The sequence below is a fragment of the Aquarana catesbeiana genome, linkage group LG08 (assembly GCF_042186555.1).
Source record: "Aquarana catesbeiana isolate 2022-GZ linkage group LG08, ASM4218655v1, whole genome shotgun sequence".
Lineage (NCBI taxonomy): Eukaryota > Metazoa > Chordata > Amphibia > Anura > Ranidae > Aquarana > Aquarana catesbeiana.
In genome coordinates this window covers 112207658-112222805 of record NC_133331.1, presented here as the reverse complement: position 1 = coordinate 112222805, position 15148 = coordinate 112207658, and the positions used below count along the sequence as shown (strand labels likewise).

At 46.2% G+C, this 15148-nt stretch overlaps 2 protein-coding genes across 3 annotated transcripts in view; one reads left to right on the top strand and one right to left on the bottom strand.

Annotated features, from left to right (window-relative positions):
- The window catches only part of LG08H8orf76 (linkage group 08 C8orf76 homolog), a 42197-nt gene extending 39678 nt beyond the window's left edge, over positions 1 to 2519 (bottom strand). Inside the window, exon 1 of the mRNA XM_073596324.1 lies at positions 2249 to 2519. Within this exon, the coding sequence (XP_073452425.1) occupies positions 2249 to 2350 (102 nt within the window). The 5' untranslated portion in view covers positions 2351 to 2519. The remainder of the gene's footprint in view (positions 1 to 2248) is intronic.
- Positions 2496 to 15148, top strand: part of MINPP1 (multiple inositol-polyphosphate phosphatase 1) — a 142850-nt gene continuing 130197 nt past the window's right edge. The window contains exon 1 of one of the 2 annotated variants that reach the window (XM_073596321.1): positions 2496 to 2640. The gene's annotated coding sequence lies outside the window, so the exon portion shown is untranslated. Of the gene's footprint in view, positions 2673 to 15148 lie in introns of both variants that reach the window. The other variant, XM_073596322.1, reaches the window with a different exon arrangement.

The following is a 15148-nucleotide window of genomic DNA, read 5'->3' as shown; positions in this document are numbered from 1 at the left end:
TCTCCTTTGTTATTATATGCATATTTACATTAGAGTTAAGTCATCCAGAACTTTTATTCGCTCTTTTAAATCTATTTTCCAATCGAATGCACTGGCTAACGCCCTTATTTAATATGCTCTTAAAGCAAACCCATCTCTCCTCCGTGTTCTTTGTTTCTAAGATTTTATCCCAATTTATATCTTCTAGCAAGGTTCGTAGTTTAGGGAAGTTGGCTCTTTTGAAATTCAGTGTCTTTGTGTTCCCCTTGTGTTTTCCATTTGTGTGATTTATACTGAAGCGAATTGACCTGTGATCGCGGTTTCCTAAATTGCCCTGTATTTCCACAGCTGTGATCAGGTCTGTATTGTTGGTAATCAGTAGATCTAGTAACGCCTTGTTTCTAGTTGGTGTGTCTACCATCTGACCCATAAAATTGTCCTGCAAGACATTGAGGAACTGGCGAGCCTTAGACGAATGCGTGGTTCCCTTCGCCCAGTCTATGCCTGGATAATTAAAATCCACATTATGATAACACTTCCCATCCTTGCTGCTAATCCAAATTGTGATAGGAGGTCAGTCCCCCCCCCGCCCCCCTCAAGTTAGGGGGCCTATAGCATACTCCCAGTATTTTATTACCCTTAGCTCCAAAGGGATGAAGCTCTACCCATAAGGATTCCACCTCCTCCCCAACTCCTTTATTGATGTCATCTCTCACATTCACTTGTACATTATTCTTGATATATAGGCATACCCCTCCCCCTTTTTTACCCTCTCTATCCCTGGCCTTCAGTGTCCTCACCTCCGCCCTGGCTTCAGTCTTGAAGATGATGCCAGAGGACCTTAGACTTCCAGAGCATAAAAGAGAAGAGGCTGCCAAAACTGGTCAGTAGTGCAAATGAGCCGGTGGGAGTGGAGATTCAGGTAATTAAAAAACTGTTTTACCTTGTCCCCCTAGACATAAACAAGCAGTTAAACTAGAACTACAAGCAACCCCCCCCCCCCCCATTTTGGCTAGAGTAAGGGAGGGTTATAACCCCTGTAAGGTTTATTGTTGGCCTCTTTATCCCAATGGGGAGATTGGCTTTCACTTCCTGTCCCATACCCAAAACAGGAAGTGAAAGGAATTCCCTGCAAACTAAGGGAATTTCTTGGGGACCCCCAGGTCACCAGAACTAGTGTCCCTGTTGGAAAATGTACCCACTATTACTTTTCTGGGAACAACCCAACCCCTTTTACTTTCACTGTTAAAAAGGATAAGTTCACCTATGTTAAAAAAATAATAAATGCACATTCTTTGTAAAAATAAAAAAAATAACAACATTGCATTGATAACTTTTTTTTTTTTTTTTTTTTACTACAAGCCTGCAAAGCATCACCTCCACTGCACAGTGGAGGCAAGTATGATTTATATATATATATATATATATTTTAAACACCCACGAGCCTTTACAATCACTTTAACTCTTGCGTGGCACGGCCCCACTATAAGCGAGGACTTTACTTCTTTTCAACGTCGACCCCCTAAATTTTAAAAGACTTCAATTTTATACCCTGCCGCCATTCTTATCTAGGCTAGAACGATGTGTACCCCATTCCAGCACCATCCTATCCATGTCAGATATCCCGAGGCATCAGTTTACAGACAGCAGCAGGAGGAAGAGGGCACAACTGGTGGCATGTCATTATGGGCCAGATCCCAATGACAACAGGAAAAAAAATGGCAGCATGGGACCCAGCATGTGGCAGCAGATCACAGCTGAACTCACTGGCCATGTACTTTATGTGAGCATCAACCTGCAACAAAACATTAAGGGGGGACTAATAGCAAAAACGAGGGACATACTAAAAGGAATGACAGAATGGAATGCCCATAGAGAATAATGGAACAAAATATTTCAATTAGTGACGGAATCTTTAGTCATATCAAATGTCTTCCGGATGGAAGAAACTGGCCATAGATAGATGAATGTTTGGCCAATTCAGCAGGGACTCATTTGCGATTTGTCATTTTCCTTGCGTGTAGAGTCAGCAATCAACCCTAAACGTTATAGAATGCATGTTAATTATAATACATAAATATAATTGGTGGTGATGTGTGGAGGAGAGGGGTGATAACTGAAGGTGAGTGTATTGTAGATGATGATTCTGCAGGAAGATGAGCAGTGAGGTCCTCATATCACACAGTGCCCAGAGAGAGGTGTAGAAGAATGGGAAGTAGGACACATATGGGGAGAGGAGGAATGTGTAGTGAGAAGTGTGATGTCTGACCTGAGGCTCACATTGCTTGGCTGTATAGGACACCTCTCTCCCCGCACTCCGGTCCCTACTCTCTGAGAACACCGAGTCCTCGAAGCAGAAGGCAAACTCCATGTTCCCTACGAACTACAATACAGTGAGCACCGCATTGTCCAACAATCCACAGATTCCGACCGGAAACAAATCCACGCACAGCCGTTCCCACACACACAAAAGTACACACGCTTTCGTTTACGAGCTCATCCTGCGCATGCGTCAGTGCTGGAGCGCTGTTGACAGGTCTGTGCTGAGTTCTCGCAGCGCATGCGCTGTTATGTAATATACCGCTCAGCGGAACGCATGCGCTGCTGCAGTGTCTGTGCTGAGCTGATGATCAGATGTAGAAAGTTGTGGAGCTGGTTGAGGTAATTCAAGTCTCATAGGAAGCAGGTGCCTGGTATGTCATTGCATGTATATGGGTTGAATGGTGTGTAGGGGGCTCGGCTTGTGTGTGAGCCTTGTATTTTCATTTTCATGTTCATGGAGGACTGGATCTGCCTCTGATAACCCCAATGTAGCTGGAGGCAGATTACCCTGACAGACCACCTCCTCCCCTCCCCCCTGTCTGTGCACAGGGTCAGGCTTTGTCAGCAGTATTGAAATATTTACAGATTGGTTAAAAAAACATTCACTGTACTTATCAATATTTAACTCCTTCAATATGAGGGGAAAAAAGCAACAAAGTAGATCTAATGGCAAAACTTTTAATTTTTAATGTAAAATGTTACTAAACCCACAACAGTAATATCAGTCTGTATATGCAGAAAAGCATGCTTGTTATACTCACTGTGGAACCTAAGGGCTTAATCCTCTGCATTGTGTAAAATGGCTGTTTGATCCTGTCTTTTCTGATCCTCGGCTTCTTCCACAGTCCTCTATCCATCTCCTGAGAGTACAGAGCCTTGGAGTCACTCTGCACATGCTCAGTTTGGTGTGTAATGCTAGAGTTTTTTTTTTTCTTGGGAGGGTGCATGTGATCAGCACAGGGCCAATCAACACTGTCCAGACAGAGGGTCAGGGGTCATGCTGCCTCACGGGACAAGCAGGGGAGAAGGAAAACTTATTTTACAAGCTTTAACCAGACACTGATAGAAGTCACACGACTGCTCTATACTGCTGATAAGAAAAGGTAGTAACCATGGTTATATTTACTAAAATAATTGCATTTCTGTGTACTGTGGGAGACCAAATATAGTGAGTGCAGGGTCCTGGATTTAGTGACACTTTTTAGTTTTTATTGCTGCCTGTGCCCCCGATTGGGAGATTCCCCCCTCTCTATTTGTCGTGTACCGTTATCATTGAAGGAAAAAGAAAATCACAAGTTCTCGGTTGTCCCCAGAACAGGAATAGAGGGGAAATCTAATGGGGACGCTTTTCCTGGTGAAAGCCAGGGATTCCATCGCTTTGTAGGGATTTCCTCTCTAAGACCACATATACGCTATACAACTTTTGTTGTCTGATTTCCTTTAGATTTACCAAAAGCATTTAGTGCAAGGACCTGCCTGATTGCATACAAATTGAAACTCTTAAAGAGGAAGTAAACCCTGATTGGTTTTACTTCCTCTTTTGCTCACTGCAAAGCCTGCAAATGAAAAGCATAATGGGCTAGTATGCATCCCTAGACTAAATGAGCATTTAATGTGATACAAAACTGAGAAGTGTTAATTGGCATAATTCATTCACATATATTTTATATATACAGTATCTCACAAAGGTGAGTACACTCCTCACATTTTTGTAAATATTTTATTATATCTTTTCATGTGACAACAGTAAGCCCCGGTTCACACAGGGGCGGCACGACTTGCTGCACACGACTTCCACTGTGACTTGCAAAACGACTTCTGTATAGAAGTCTATGCAAGTCGCCTCAAGTCGCCACAAAGTTGTACAGGAACCTTTTTCTAAGTCAGCGAATTGCATCGCTCCTATTAGAACGGTTCCATAGTACAGAACGGGAGGCGACTTGTCAGGCGGCTAGGTCGCCTGACAAGTCGCCCCGTGTGAACCGGGGCTAAAGAAATGACATTTTGCTACAATGTAAAGTAGTGGGTGTACAGCTTGTATAACAGTGTAAATTTGCTGTCCCCTCAAAATAACTCAACACACAGTCATTAATGTCTAAACCACTGGCAACAAAAGTGAGTACACCCCTAAGTGAAAATGTCTAAATTGGCCCAATTAGCCATTTTCCCTCCCCAGTGTCATGTGACTCATTATTGTTACAAGGTCTCAGGTGTGAATGGGGAGCAGGTGTGTTAAATTTGCCTCATGGCAAAGAACTCTCTTGAGGATCTGAAAAAAAGAATTGTTACTCTATATAAAGATGGCCTAGGCTATAAGAAGATCGCCAAGTCCATGAAACTGAGCTGCAGCACAGTGGCCAAGACCATACAGCAGTTTAACAGGACAAGTTCCACTCAGAACAGGCCTCGCCATGGTCGACCAAAGAAGTTGAGTGCACATGCTCAGCGTCATATCCAGAGGTTTTCTTTGGGAAATGGACATATGAATGCAGCCAGCATTGCTGCAGAGGTTGAAAGGGTGGGGGGGTCATCCTGTCAGTGCTCAGACCATACGCCGCACACTGCATCAAATTGGTCTGCATGGCTGTCGTGCCAGAAGGAAGCCTCTTCTAAAGATGATGCACAAGAAAGCCCGCAAACTGTTTGCTGAAGACAAGCAGACTAAGAACATGGATTATTTGAACCATGTCCTGTGGCCTGATGAGACCAAGATAAACTTATTTTGTTCAGATGGTGTCAAGCGTGTGTGGCGGCAACCAGGTCAGGAGTACAAAGACAAGTGTGTCTTGCATACAGTCAAGCATGGTGGTCAGAGTGTCATGGTCTGGGGCTGCATGAGTCCTGCCGGCACTGGGGAGCTACAATTCATTGAGGGAACCATGAATGCCAACATGTACTGTGTCATACTGAAGCAGAGCATGATCCCCTCCCTTCGAAGACTGGGTCGCAGGGCAGTATTTCAACATAATGATCCCAAACACATCTCCAAGACGACCGCTGCCTTGCTAAAGAAGCTGAGGGTAAAGGTGATGGACTGGCCAAGCATGTCTCTAGACCTAAACCCCATTGAGCATCTGTGGGGCATCCTCAAATAGAAGGTGGAAGAGTGCAAGGTCCCTAACATCCACCATCTCCATGATGTCATCATGGAGGAGTGGAAGAGTACTCCAGTGGCAACCTGTGAAGCTCTCGTGAACTTCATGCCCACGAGGGTTAAGGCGGGGGGCGTGTCCAAGATGGCAATGGGAGAAGACGCTCTAACAGCTCCTGGAGTCCGGCTCATTAATGCTACTTTTATCCGGTGCAAAAGACCTAATTGTGGTGTGGATCGGTCTGGGATACTCAGCGGTGCCTCCGGGTCATGACTGGCGGTAAAACCCGTTGCTCCAAATCCACAGCAACCTCATTAGATTGGGCAAGGACCAGGGGACAGGCGGCCATTACAGCGCACATGGCGTCTCAGACAGAAGCCTCTGTCTCTCCCCTTGCAACAGTGGCAGACCTTGTGGCCGCCATGCAGACTATTGCAACCGGCCAGACTGCACTTATGGACAAAATAGACCACCTGCAGATGAATGTGGATTTTATTCGCAGGGATTTGGACTCCTTTCGCGGCCGGGTGGGGGAGGTGGAGCAGAGGATCTCCGACGGAGGACTCCATTAGAGATCATACAAGTGACCTCCATACCCTTAAAGTTAAGGTCAAGACATTGGAGACCAGAGCGGAAGACGCAGAAAATCGCAACTGGCGTAGTAAACAGGAATCAGATGCAGGTAGTAGGTACAGGAGACACAGGAAGCTGACGATAATCCAGCAACCTGCATGCATCTGCAGCAGGCTTAAATAGGCCAGAGGGCGCCAACAATTGTCACAGTGCACGCGTTAGCGTGCGCGTCTACGCACTCCCACCATTGCGCACCTGTGTGCGCGCATGCGCACAGGGATCCGCCCGGCGCAACCATGACGGGTACTGGCAGGATTGCCAGTCTTACGGCCATTTCACTGACACTTAGGAGGTCCTGGGTTGGTCATTTATACCATTCCACTTATCCCAATCTCGTGAGCACCGGGAGAAGCTGGTGGATGGCCCCCATGTGGATCTGTACCGAGAGAGGAGCTGGTGGGTGGCCAAACCCCCCCCCCTCCCGGCATGAGCACCGGGAGAAGCGAGGCAGACGGCCGCACGTGGGTCTGTACAGGGAGAGAGAAGCTGGCGAATGGCTGAACAAACCCCCCCCCGGCGTGAGCACCGGGAGAAGCGGGGAGAAACCATGGGGTGATAAGAAGGTGGGTGAGCGGGCAGTCTCCCCGGTGGTGCCCGGTGTGAGAACCGAGAGAGGCACTACCACCACTGTTGCAGCCGACCGTCACTCAGCAAGAAACCCGAAAGTGACGTGTGTCGGCGTAACCCGGAAATGATCCGATGAAGGATCTGTGGGAGGAGGAGGAGGAATAAATAGCCCTCAGACTCCTCTTACAAATCCAGGCTAGCCTGCGGCCAGCCTTCAAACATATTTTAGCAGAGACCCTAGGGAATAAAATGTCAATTGCTGCAATATTTTATGTCACACTGTATTTGCCCAGCAGTCCTTCAAACACAATTTTTTTTGGAAAAAATACACTTCAATGAATAAGAAAAAAATGAAATAGTGAAGTTAGCCCAACTTTTTTTGTTTTAATGTAAAAGATGATGTTACGTCGCGAGAATCGTGATTTATCTTCTAAGCAAAAAAAACGTGATTCTCATTTTAGCCAGAATCGTGCAGCTCTAGCGTATACCTGTCATTCTGCCTCCTACAGAACTGTCTCTAGAATTGACCTGGTGTACGCCAGGGGGTCTGTCCTTTCCAGGGTCCGGGATGTCACCATTCTCCCCAGGGGTATCTCTGATCAAGCTCCTATTTCCCTGCAGCTCAGTTTGTGTCCTTCAGCAGAAGGCTTGTGGCGTTTGTCTAGGTTCTGGCTATCTGACTCGAGGGCTGACATCCCCTGCAAGACTGATATGATCAATTTTTGGAACTCCCAGAATTGCACGGTTTCTAGCCCTACTACTTGGGATGCATTTAAGGCCTGCAAAAGGGGTAGCTTCCAGGACTATATTGGGAGGGTGCGTAGGGGTACCCGTAAGGAGCTACAGGAGGTGGAAAATAAAGCTATGGCCCTGGAGACTATTTATTTATGCTAGGGATAGGAACCCTCTGGTGTATTCCTCTCTCCAGGCAGTTCTGCGGGATGTCTCCCTTATCTGTATATCTGCCACGAAAATTCACCTGCTACAACGAGTCAACGGATCTTTGAACAAGGGGAGAGGAGTGGTCGACTGTTGGCCTGGTTGTTGCGGGAACACTCCACCCCAGTGTCCATATCCGATCCCCTACTAGGGAAGTTATGGTAGATCCCTCAAAGATTAATGCTAGGTTTGCCTTCTATTATCAGGAGCTTTTATAGCTCCCAAGTGACGTACACTGAAGGAGATCTGCATACATACCTGGCCTCAGCTGACCTGCCATGTCTTACAGACTCGACTAGGGAGAGGCTAGATAGTTGAATTTCCTTAAGGGTAATTAGACTAGCGGTCAAATAAATCTCTGCAAGCTAGGAAGATGCTGGGCCGGGATGGGTTCCCGGCGGAATCCTTCAAACATTATGCTGACCACCTGCTCCCCAAATACCGTGAGAAGCTACTGAAGGCCTTTGAGGAGGGCTCCTTGCCCACATCTATGTCTGAGGCGGTGGTGGTGGTCCTCCCCAAGCCTGGCAAGGACCCTGAACTATGTTCCTCATAGCAGCCGATATCACTCCTGAAAGTGGAGTTGCACCCAAACATGGAACTTCCGCTTTTCGGAATCCTCCCCCCCTCCGGTGTCACATTTGGCACCTTTCAGGGGGGAGGGGAAAGCAGATACCTGTATAATCCAGGTATTTGCTCCCACTTCCAGGCATAGATAGCCGCAGTATCCATGGATATCTATCCCACATCCGGCGCCTCCTCCGCCCCCCGCTGTCTTCTGGGAGACACAGCGACTTGTGCATGCGCAGTAGGGAACCAGTCTGTGAAGCCTCAAGGCTTCACTTCCCGATTCCCTTACCGAAGATGGCAACGCCTCCACCCAAGAGCCGAGGGATAGATCGGCTTCGGGTGCCAACATCGTGGGCGCCCTGGACAGGTAAGTGTCCACAAATACTGCAGCTGCTGACTTTTTAAAAAAAAAAAATTCTGCAGAACTCCGCTTGAATGTAGATATAAAAAAATTTTTGCTAAAGTTTTGGCCGGCCGCTTAAACTCTGTAATTACTGCCCTGATACACCCTGACCAATCTGGGTTTATGCCGGGCAGAGGAACCAACATAAACATTCACAGATTGTTGATGCATGTAGCTACAGAGGACAGCCCGGGGGCGGTGGTATCCCTGGATGCCAAGAAAGCATTTGACTCGGTGGAGTGGGAGTACCTCTTTGCTGTCCTTCAAAAATGTATGCTTCTCCCAGCGCTCGGGTGCGTACCAACAACTCTGTCGCCGGCTTTCCCCCTGGGTAGAGGCACCAGGCAGGGCTGCCTGCTCTCACCGGGGTTGTTTTCACTAGCTGTGGAGCCCCTGGCCTTGCAGATATGGGCTGCGTCCATGGTCCAGGGGATCCAAGTGGGGGATGTGGAGGAGAAAATATCCTTGTATGCTGATGACGCTCTCCTGTTTTTAACGGATGTCTCCTCCCTCCCATCAACGACTTTGGATCATATTCTGGAGTCAAGGTCAACTGGGACAAATCCCTGATATATCCCTTACACGCTGCACATCCTAGGCCAGCCATGCAGACCCCGCTGGTATAGGTTGACACCTTTAAATATGTAGGGATACGCCTGGGCGGACCAGTCACCTTGTACTTCGACCTGAACCTGCTTCCCCTCCTGACCTCATTTTCGCAATGGTGTGCCAGGCTGAAAGTCACTCCCTCTTACCCCAGTTGGCAGGGTGAATTTAATAAAAATGATCTTCCTCCCCAAATTTCTTTATTTCTTCAGAAATTTCCTAGTTTTGCTTCTGGCATCATTCTTTAATAAATTAAATCGTTTATTTCCTTTATCTGGCTAGGGAGAGTGCAAATACAGCTCAGCGAAGCTGGCCCCCCTACAATCAGCACAAATAAAAACTCAAGTGTGTTTCTTTAGTGCTACGTTTGTGCTGTTTTGTGCTGTAAAAATTTACATTTGTGCTGCTTTTATTTTTAAGATATTAGCAATTGTTTTTTCCAGACCATGACATCACCTAGCCCCCCTACAACGCCTAAATGACACAAAACTGGTCTCGTTGGTTAGTGCTACGTTTGTGCTGTTTTGTGCTGCTAAAATTTACGTTCTATCTTTTATCCCTTTCGCGTTATTAATGATTTATTAAAGGTCACCAAAACTCAGTCAGCCCCCCTACAACACCCAAATGACACGAAACTGGTCTCGTTGGTTAGTGCTACGTTTGTGCTGCTAAAATTTTTATTTGTGCTGTTATGGTTTTTAAGTTATAACAGATTTTTTTTGTCAAACCCCACTCACTTTACCCCCCCTACAATCAGCACAAATAAAAACTCAAGTGTGTTTCTTTGGTGCTACATTTGTATTGTTTTTGTGCTGTTTAAATTTATGTTCTATCATTTATCGTTTTTGCGTTGTTAATGATTTTTTTAAAGGTCACCAAAGTTCACTCAGCCCCCCTACTACACCCAAATGACACAAAACTGATCTCGTTTGTTAGTGCCTCATTTGTGCTGGTTTGTGCTGCTAAAATTTTTATTTGTGCTTTTATGGTTTTTTAGTTATAACAGCTTGTTTTTGTGCTTTTTTGTGTCATAATAATAAAAATTTGTGCTGCTTTTATTTTTAAGATAATAGCAATTTGTTTTTTCCAGATGATATCACCCCGCTCTCCTGTCACGTACCTGGGTAGTGAGCACCTGGTTAGAAAGCAGCCATGGGAGCACAGTGCAGTATGAGTGCCTGTGATCAGTCCAGTAGACTGCGTGGCGGCAGAACCAGCTGGTGGCAGATGAGCTGGCACTGAGCTAGGCTGGTGGCAGACTGTGGGTAAGCAGCTGGAAGCAGGAGACAGATGAGACCTTGCTGGGCTGAAGAGCTGTAGCAGACTGGATGAGGAGGATGCAGGGTCAGATGATCTGGGTCCATAATGGTCAGGCAGATCAGGCATAGACGGCACACAACAGGATAGTCGGGTCACAAGCCAAGTCAGCAACAGGAGGTAGATCAGGCAAGAAGAGAAGGCAGAAGCAGAATCCAGAGACAAGCCAAGGTCAGGGCAGGTAGCAGTCAAACGGAGGTCAGAAGCAAGCTGGGTTAGGATCAGAGGTCAAACACAGGAATCAGGAATGAACACACAGAAGCAGCACACCAAATTGCAGCCTGTTTAAATAGTCTGTCTGGTGCCAGCATTGGTGACAGGCTCACGCTCATCTGCCCAGCCAGTTGCCAGTCTGCGCATGCGCATATGTATGTACAGGGAGACATGATTTGTGCTGTGCAAAAGCCTTCCCTGACCCCCCTACAACAAAATGAAAACGGGCTGGTTGGTTAGTGCGACGTTTGTGTTGGTTTGTGCCTATTTACTTTCCTTTCTATCTCCTTTTGTTTTTCAGTTATTGTTGATTTAATAAAGGTCACCAAAGGTTACCCAGCCCCCCTACAAGAGACAAAGGGCATGAAACTGGGCTGGTAGGCTAGACTACCACCCTCCGTTGTCTCCTGGAGGAACACACTGAATAAAGTACTACCTTTTGTATAGAATTACGTACATTAATAGGAACTGTCCAAGTAAATTTGACAAGATCTGGTCCTCCTGGATAGACTCTTAGGGCTCCCTGCAAATGGAGATTTCTCCACCTAGCCCAGAGGTGGACCCATAGAACTGAAAATGCTACTTGACTGGGCCTCCGCCGGCTCCCTTGGGCTCCCCTCCCCCCTTTTTCTTTTTTCCATATGAGACTCTCCAATGTCTGTCCAGGACCCACTGGTTTAGGTGATGATGTGATCCTGACTTCTATCAGCGGCTCCAAATAAGTAATCTATTCTGTTAGTTGTTTATGAATAGTCTCCCCTTGTACAGTTTTCTCTGTGTTGTGAACATGTGTACCTTCACTTTTATGTATGCCATGCAACTATTTTCTGTTACTGACATGCGATTACTTTAATAAAAGTTCATTTCAATTGTAAGAAAAAAAAAAAAAAGAGGGTTAAGGCAGTGCTGGAAAGTTAATGTTTGCCACCCAAAATATTTACACTTTGGGCCCAATTTGGACATTTTCACTTAGGGGTGTACTCACTTTTGTTGCCAGCGGTTTAGACATTAATGGCTGTGTGTTATTTTGAGGGGACAGCAAATTTACACTGTACTCACTTTTGTGAGATACTGTGTGTGTATTTATATATATGTGTGTGTGTGTATATGTACAGTATCTCACAAAAGTGAGTACACCCTTCACATTTTTGTAAATATTTTTTTATATTTTTTTATGTGACAACACTGAAGAAATGACACTTTGCTACAATGTAAAGTAGTGAGTGTACAGCTTGTATAGTGCTGTAAATTTGCTGTCCCCTCAAAAAAACTCAACACACAGCCATTAATGTCTAAACCGCTGGCAAAAAAAAAAGTACACCCCTAAGTGAAAATGTCCAAATTAGGCACAATTAGCCATTTTCCCTCCCCGGTGTCATGTGACTTGTTAGCGTTACAAAGTCTCAGGTGTGAATGGGGAGCAGGTGTGTTAAATTTGGTGTCATCACTCTCATTCTCTCATACTGGTCACTGAAAGTTCAACATGGCACCTCATGGCAAAGAACTCTCTGAGGATCTGAAAAAAAGAATTGTTGCTCCACATAAAGATGGTTGATCAAAGAAGTTGAGTGCAGGTGCTCAGCGTCATATCCAGAGGTTGTCTTTGGGAAATAGACGCATGAGTGCTGCCAGCATTGCTGCTGAATTTCAAGGAGTGGGGGGGGGGTGGGGGGGGGGGTCAGCCTGTCAGTGCTCAGACCATACACCACACACTGCATCAAATTGGTCTGCATGGCTGTCGTCCCAGAAGGAAGCCTCTTCTAAAGATGATGCACAAGAAAGCCTGCAAACAGTTTGCTGAAGATAAGCAGACTAAGGACATGGATTACTGGAACCATCTTCTGTGGTCTGATGGGACCAAGATAAACGTATTTGGTTCAAATGGTGTCAAGCATGTGTGGCGGCAATCAGGTGAGGAGTACAAAGACAAGTGTGTCTTGCCTACAGTCAAGCATGGTGGTGGGAGTGTCATGGTCTGGGGCTGCATGAGTGCTGTCGGCACTGGGGAGCTACAGTTCATTGAGGGATCCATAAATGCTAACATGTACTGTGACATACTGAAGGAGAACATCATCCCCTCCACCAAGCCATGGCCAAGCATGTCTCCAGGCCTAAACCCTATTGACCATCTGTGGGGCATCCTCAAACAAAAGGTGGAGGAGTGCAAGGTCTCTATTATTATTATTATTATTATTATTCATTTTATTATTATATAGGATTTATATAGCGCCAACAGCGCTTTAAAACATCAGGGAAGACAGTACAATTACAATACAATTGAATACAGGAGGGATCAGAGTGCCATGCTCGTTAGAGCTTACAATCTAGAAGGGAGGATCAAGTGGAACAAAGGGGAGTAGCTGTGGGGGATGATCAGATGGACAAAATGAAAATACAGTTGTTAGGTGTGGGTAGGATAGGCTTCTCTGAAGAGGAGGGTTTTCAGGGATCATTTAAAAGCTAATCGAGTAGGAGATAGACGGACAGATTGGGGTAAGGAGTTTCATAGGCTTGGAGAGGCTCTGGAAAAGTCCTGAAGGCGAGCATGGGAGGAGGTGATGAGAGAGCTAGAGAGCAGGAGGTCTTGAGAAGAACGAAGAGAATGATTGCGCAGTGGGAAACCGGGAAGTGAAGCCGCACGGCTTCACTTCCTGATTCCCTTACCGAAGATGGAGGCGGCAGCACCCGAGGACGGAGAGACGGTTCGGCCTCGGGTGCCGACATCGCGGGCGCCCTGGACAGGTAAGTGTCCATGTTTTAAAAGTCAGCAGCTGCAGTATTTGTAGCTGCTGACTTTTAAAAAAAAAAAATTTCGGCGGCGCTCCGCTTTAAGTCAGTGCTGGAAAATAATGGTGGCCACACAAAATATTGACACTTTGGGCCCAATTTGGACATTTTTACTTTCCCGATGAGCGAGCCAGCTCGGCGCTGGCTCCCGCGACGGGGCAGGTGTCAAATCTCGCCGATAAAACATTGCACTTGTAAGACCGCTGCGCAAATAGGATGTGACATAAAGTATTTCAATAACTGCCGTTTTATTCTCTAGGGTGTCTGAAACAAATATATATATATATATATATATATATATATATATATATATATATATATATATATATATATATATATATATATATATATATATATATAAATATATTGTTTGGGGGTTCTAAGTAATTTTCTAGCAAAAAAATAACAGATTTTAACTTGTAAATAACAAGTTTGAAAAATAGGCCTGGTCCTTGACCACTTCAATACACTTATACACCTTCCTGCCCAGACCAATTTTCAGCTTTCAGCGCTGTCGCAGTTTGAATGACAATTGCGCGGTCATGCTACACTGTACCCAAACAAAATTTTTATCATTTTGTTCCCACAAATAGAGCTTTCTTTTGGTGGTATTTGATCACCTCTGCGGTTTTTATTTTTTGCTAAACAAATAAAAAAAGACCGAAAATTTTGAAAAAAATAAGTTTTGCTTTTGTTTCTGTTAAAAAATGTTGTAAATAAGTACGTTTTCTCTTTCACTGATGGGCACTGATAAGGTGGCACTGATAAGGCGGCACCGATGAGGTGGCACCAATGAGCGGGCACTGACGATGGGCACTGATATGCAGCACTGATGGGCACTCATGGGTGGCACTGGTGGGCACTGATAGGCGACACTGATGGGCACTGAAAGGCTGCAAAGATGGGTTCTTATGGGTGGCACTGCTGGGCACTGATAGGCGGCACTGCTGGGCACTGATGGGCACTGATACGTGGCACTGATGGGCAGTGATACGTGGCACTGATAGGTATCCCTGGTGGCACTGGCAGTGGTAGGCACTGATTGGCAGCTGCCTGGGCATTGGTTGGCAGCTGCCTGGGACAGATTAGTATTTCCTTGGGGGTCTAGGGGGCATACCTGGTGGTCCAGTGTGGATGGCTTCCCTGGTGTTCCTGGGCGGCATGATGGTGGTCCTGGGTGGGATCCGAGGGGGGGCTGTGCTGATAAACAATCAGCACAGACCCCCCCCGTCAGGAGAGCAGCCGAGCGGCTCTCCTCTGCTCGCGCCTATCAGACGTGAGTGAGGAAAAGCCGAACACCAGCTCTTCCTGTTTACATCGTGATCAACCGTGATTGGACATGGCTGATCACGTGGTAAAGAGTCTCCGTCAGAGACTCTTTACCTGGATCGGTGTTGCGGGGTGTCAGATTGACACCCCACAACAACGATCGCCGCGATGCGCGCCCCCGGGGGCGCGCAGCGGCTCAATATCCTGTGGACGTCATATGATGCCCAGTCAGGTTATTGAAACCTTTTTGCTGCTGTTATTCTGCTATATGGCGGGCGGCAAGTGGTTAAAGTGATTGTAAAGCTTTGTGTTTTTTTTTTTTTTTTTTTTGTTATAAAAAAAAAACAAAAAAAAACACATATCAAACTTGCCTCCAATGTGCAGTTCGTTTTGCAGAGTGTGGCCCCGAACCTCGTCTTCTGGGGTCCCCCGGTGGCTCTTGCGGCTCCTC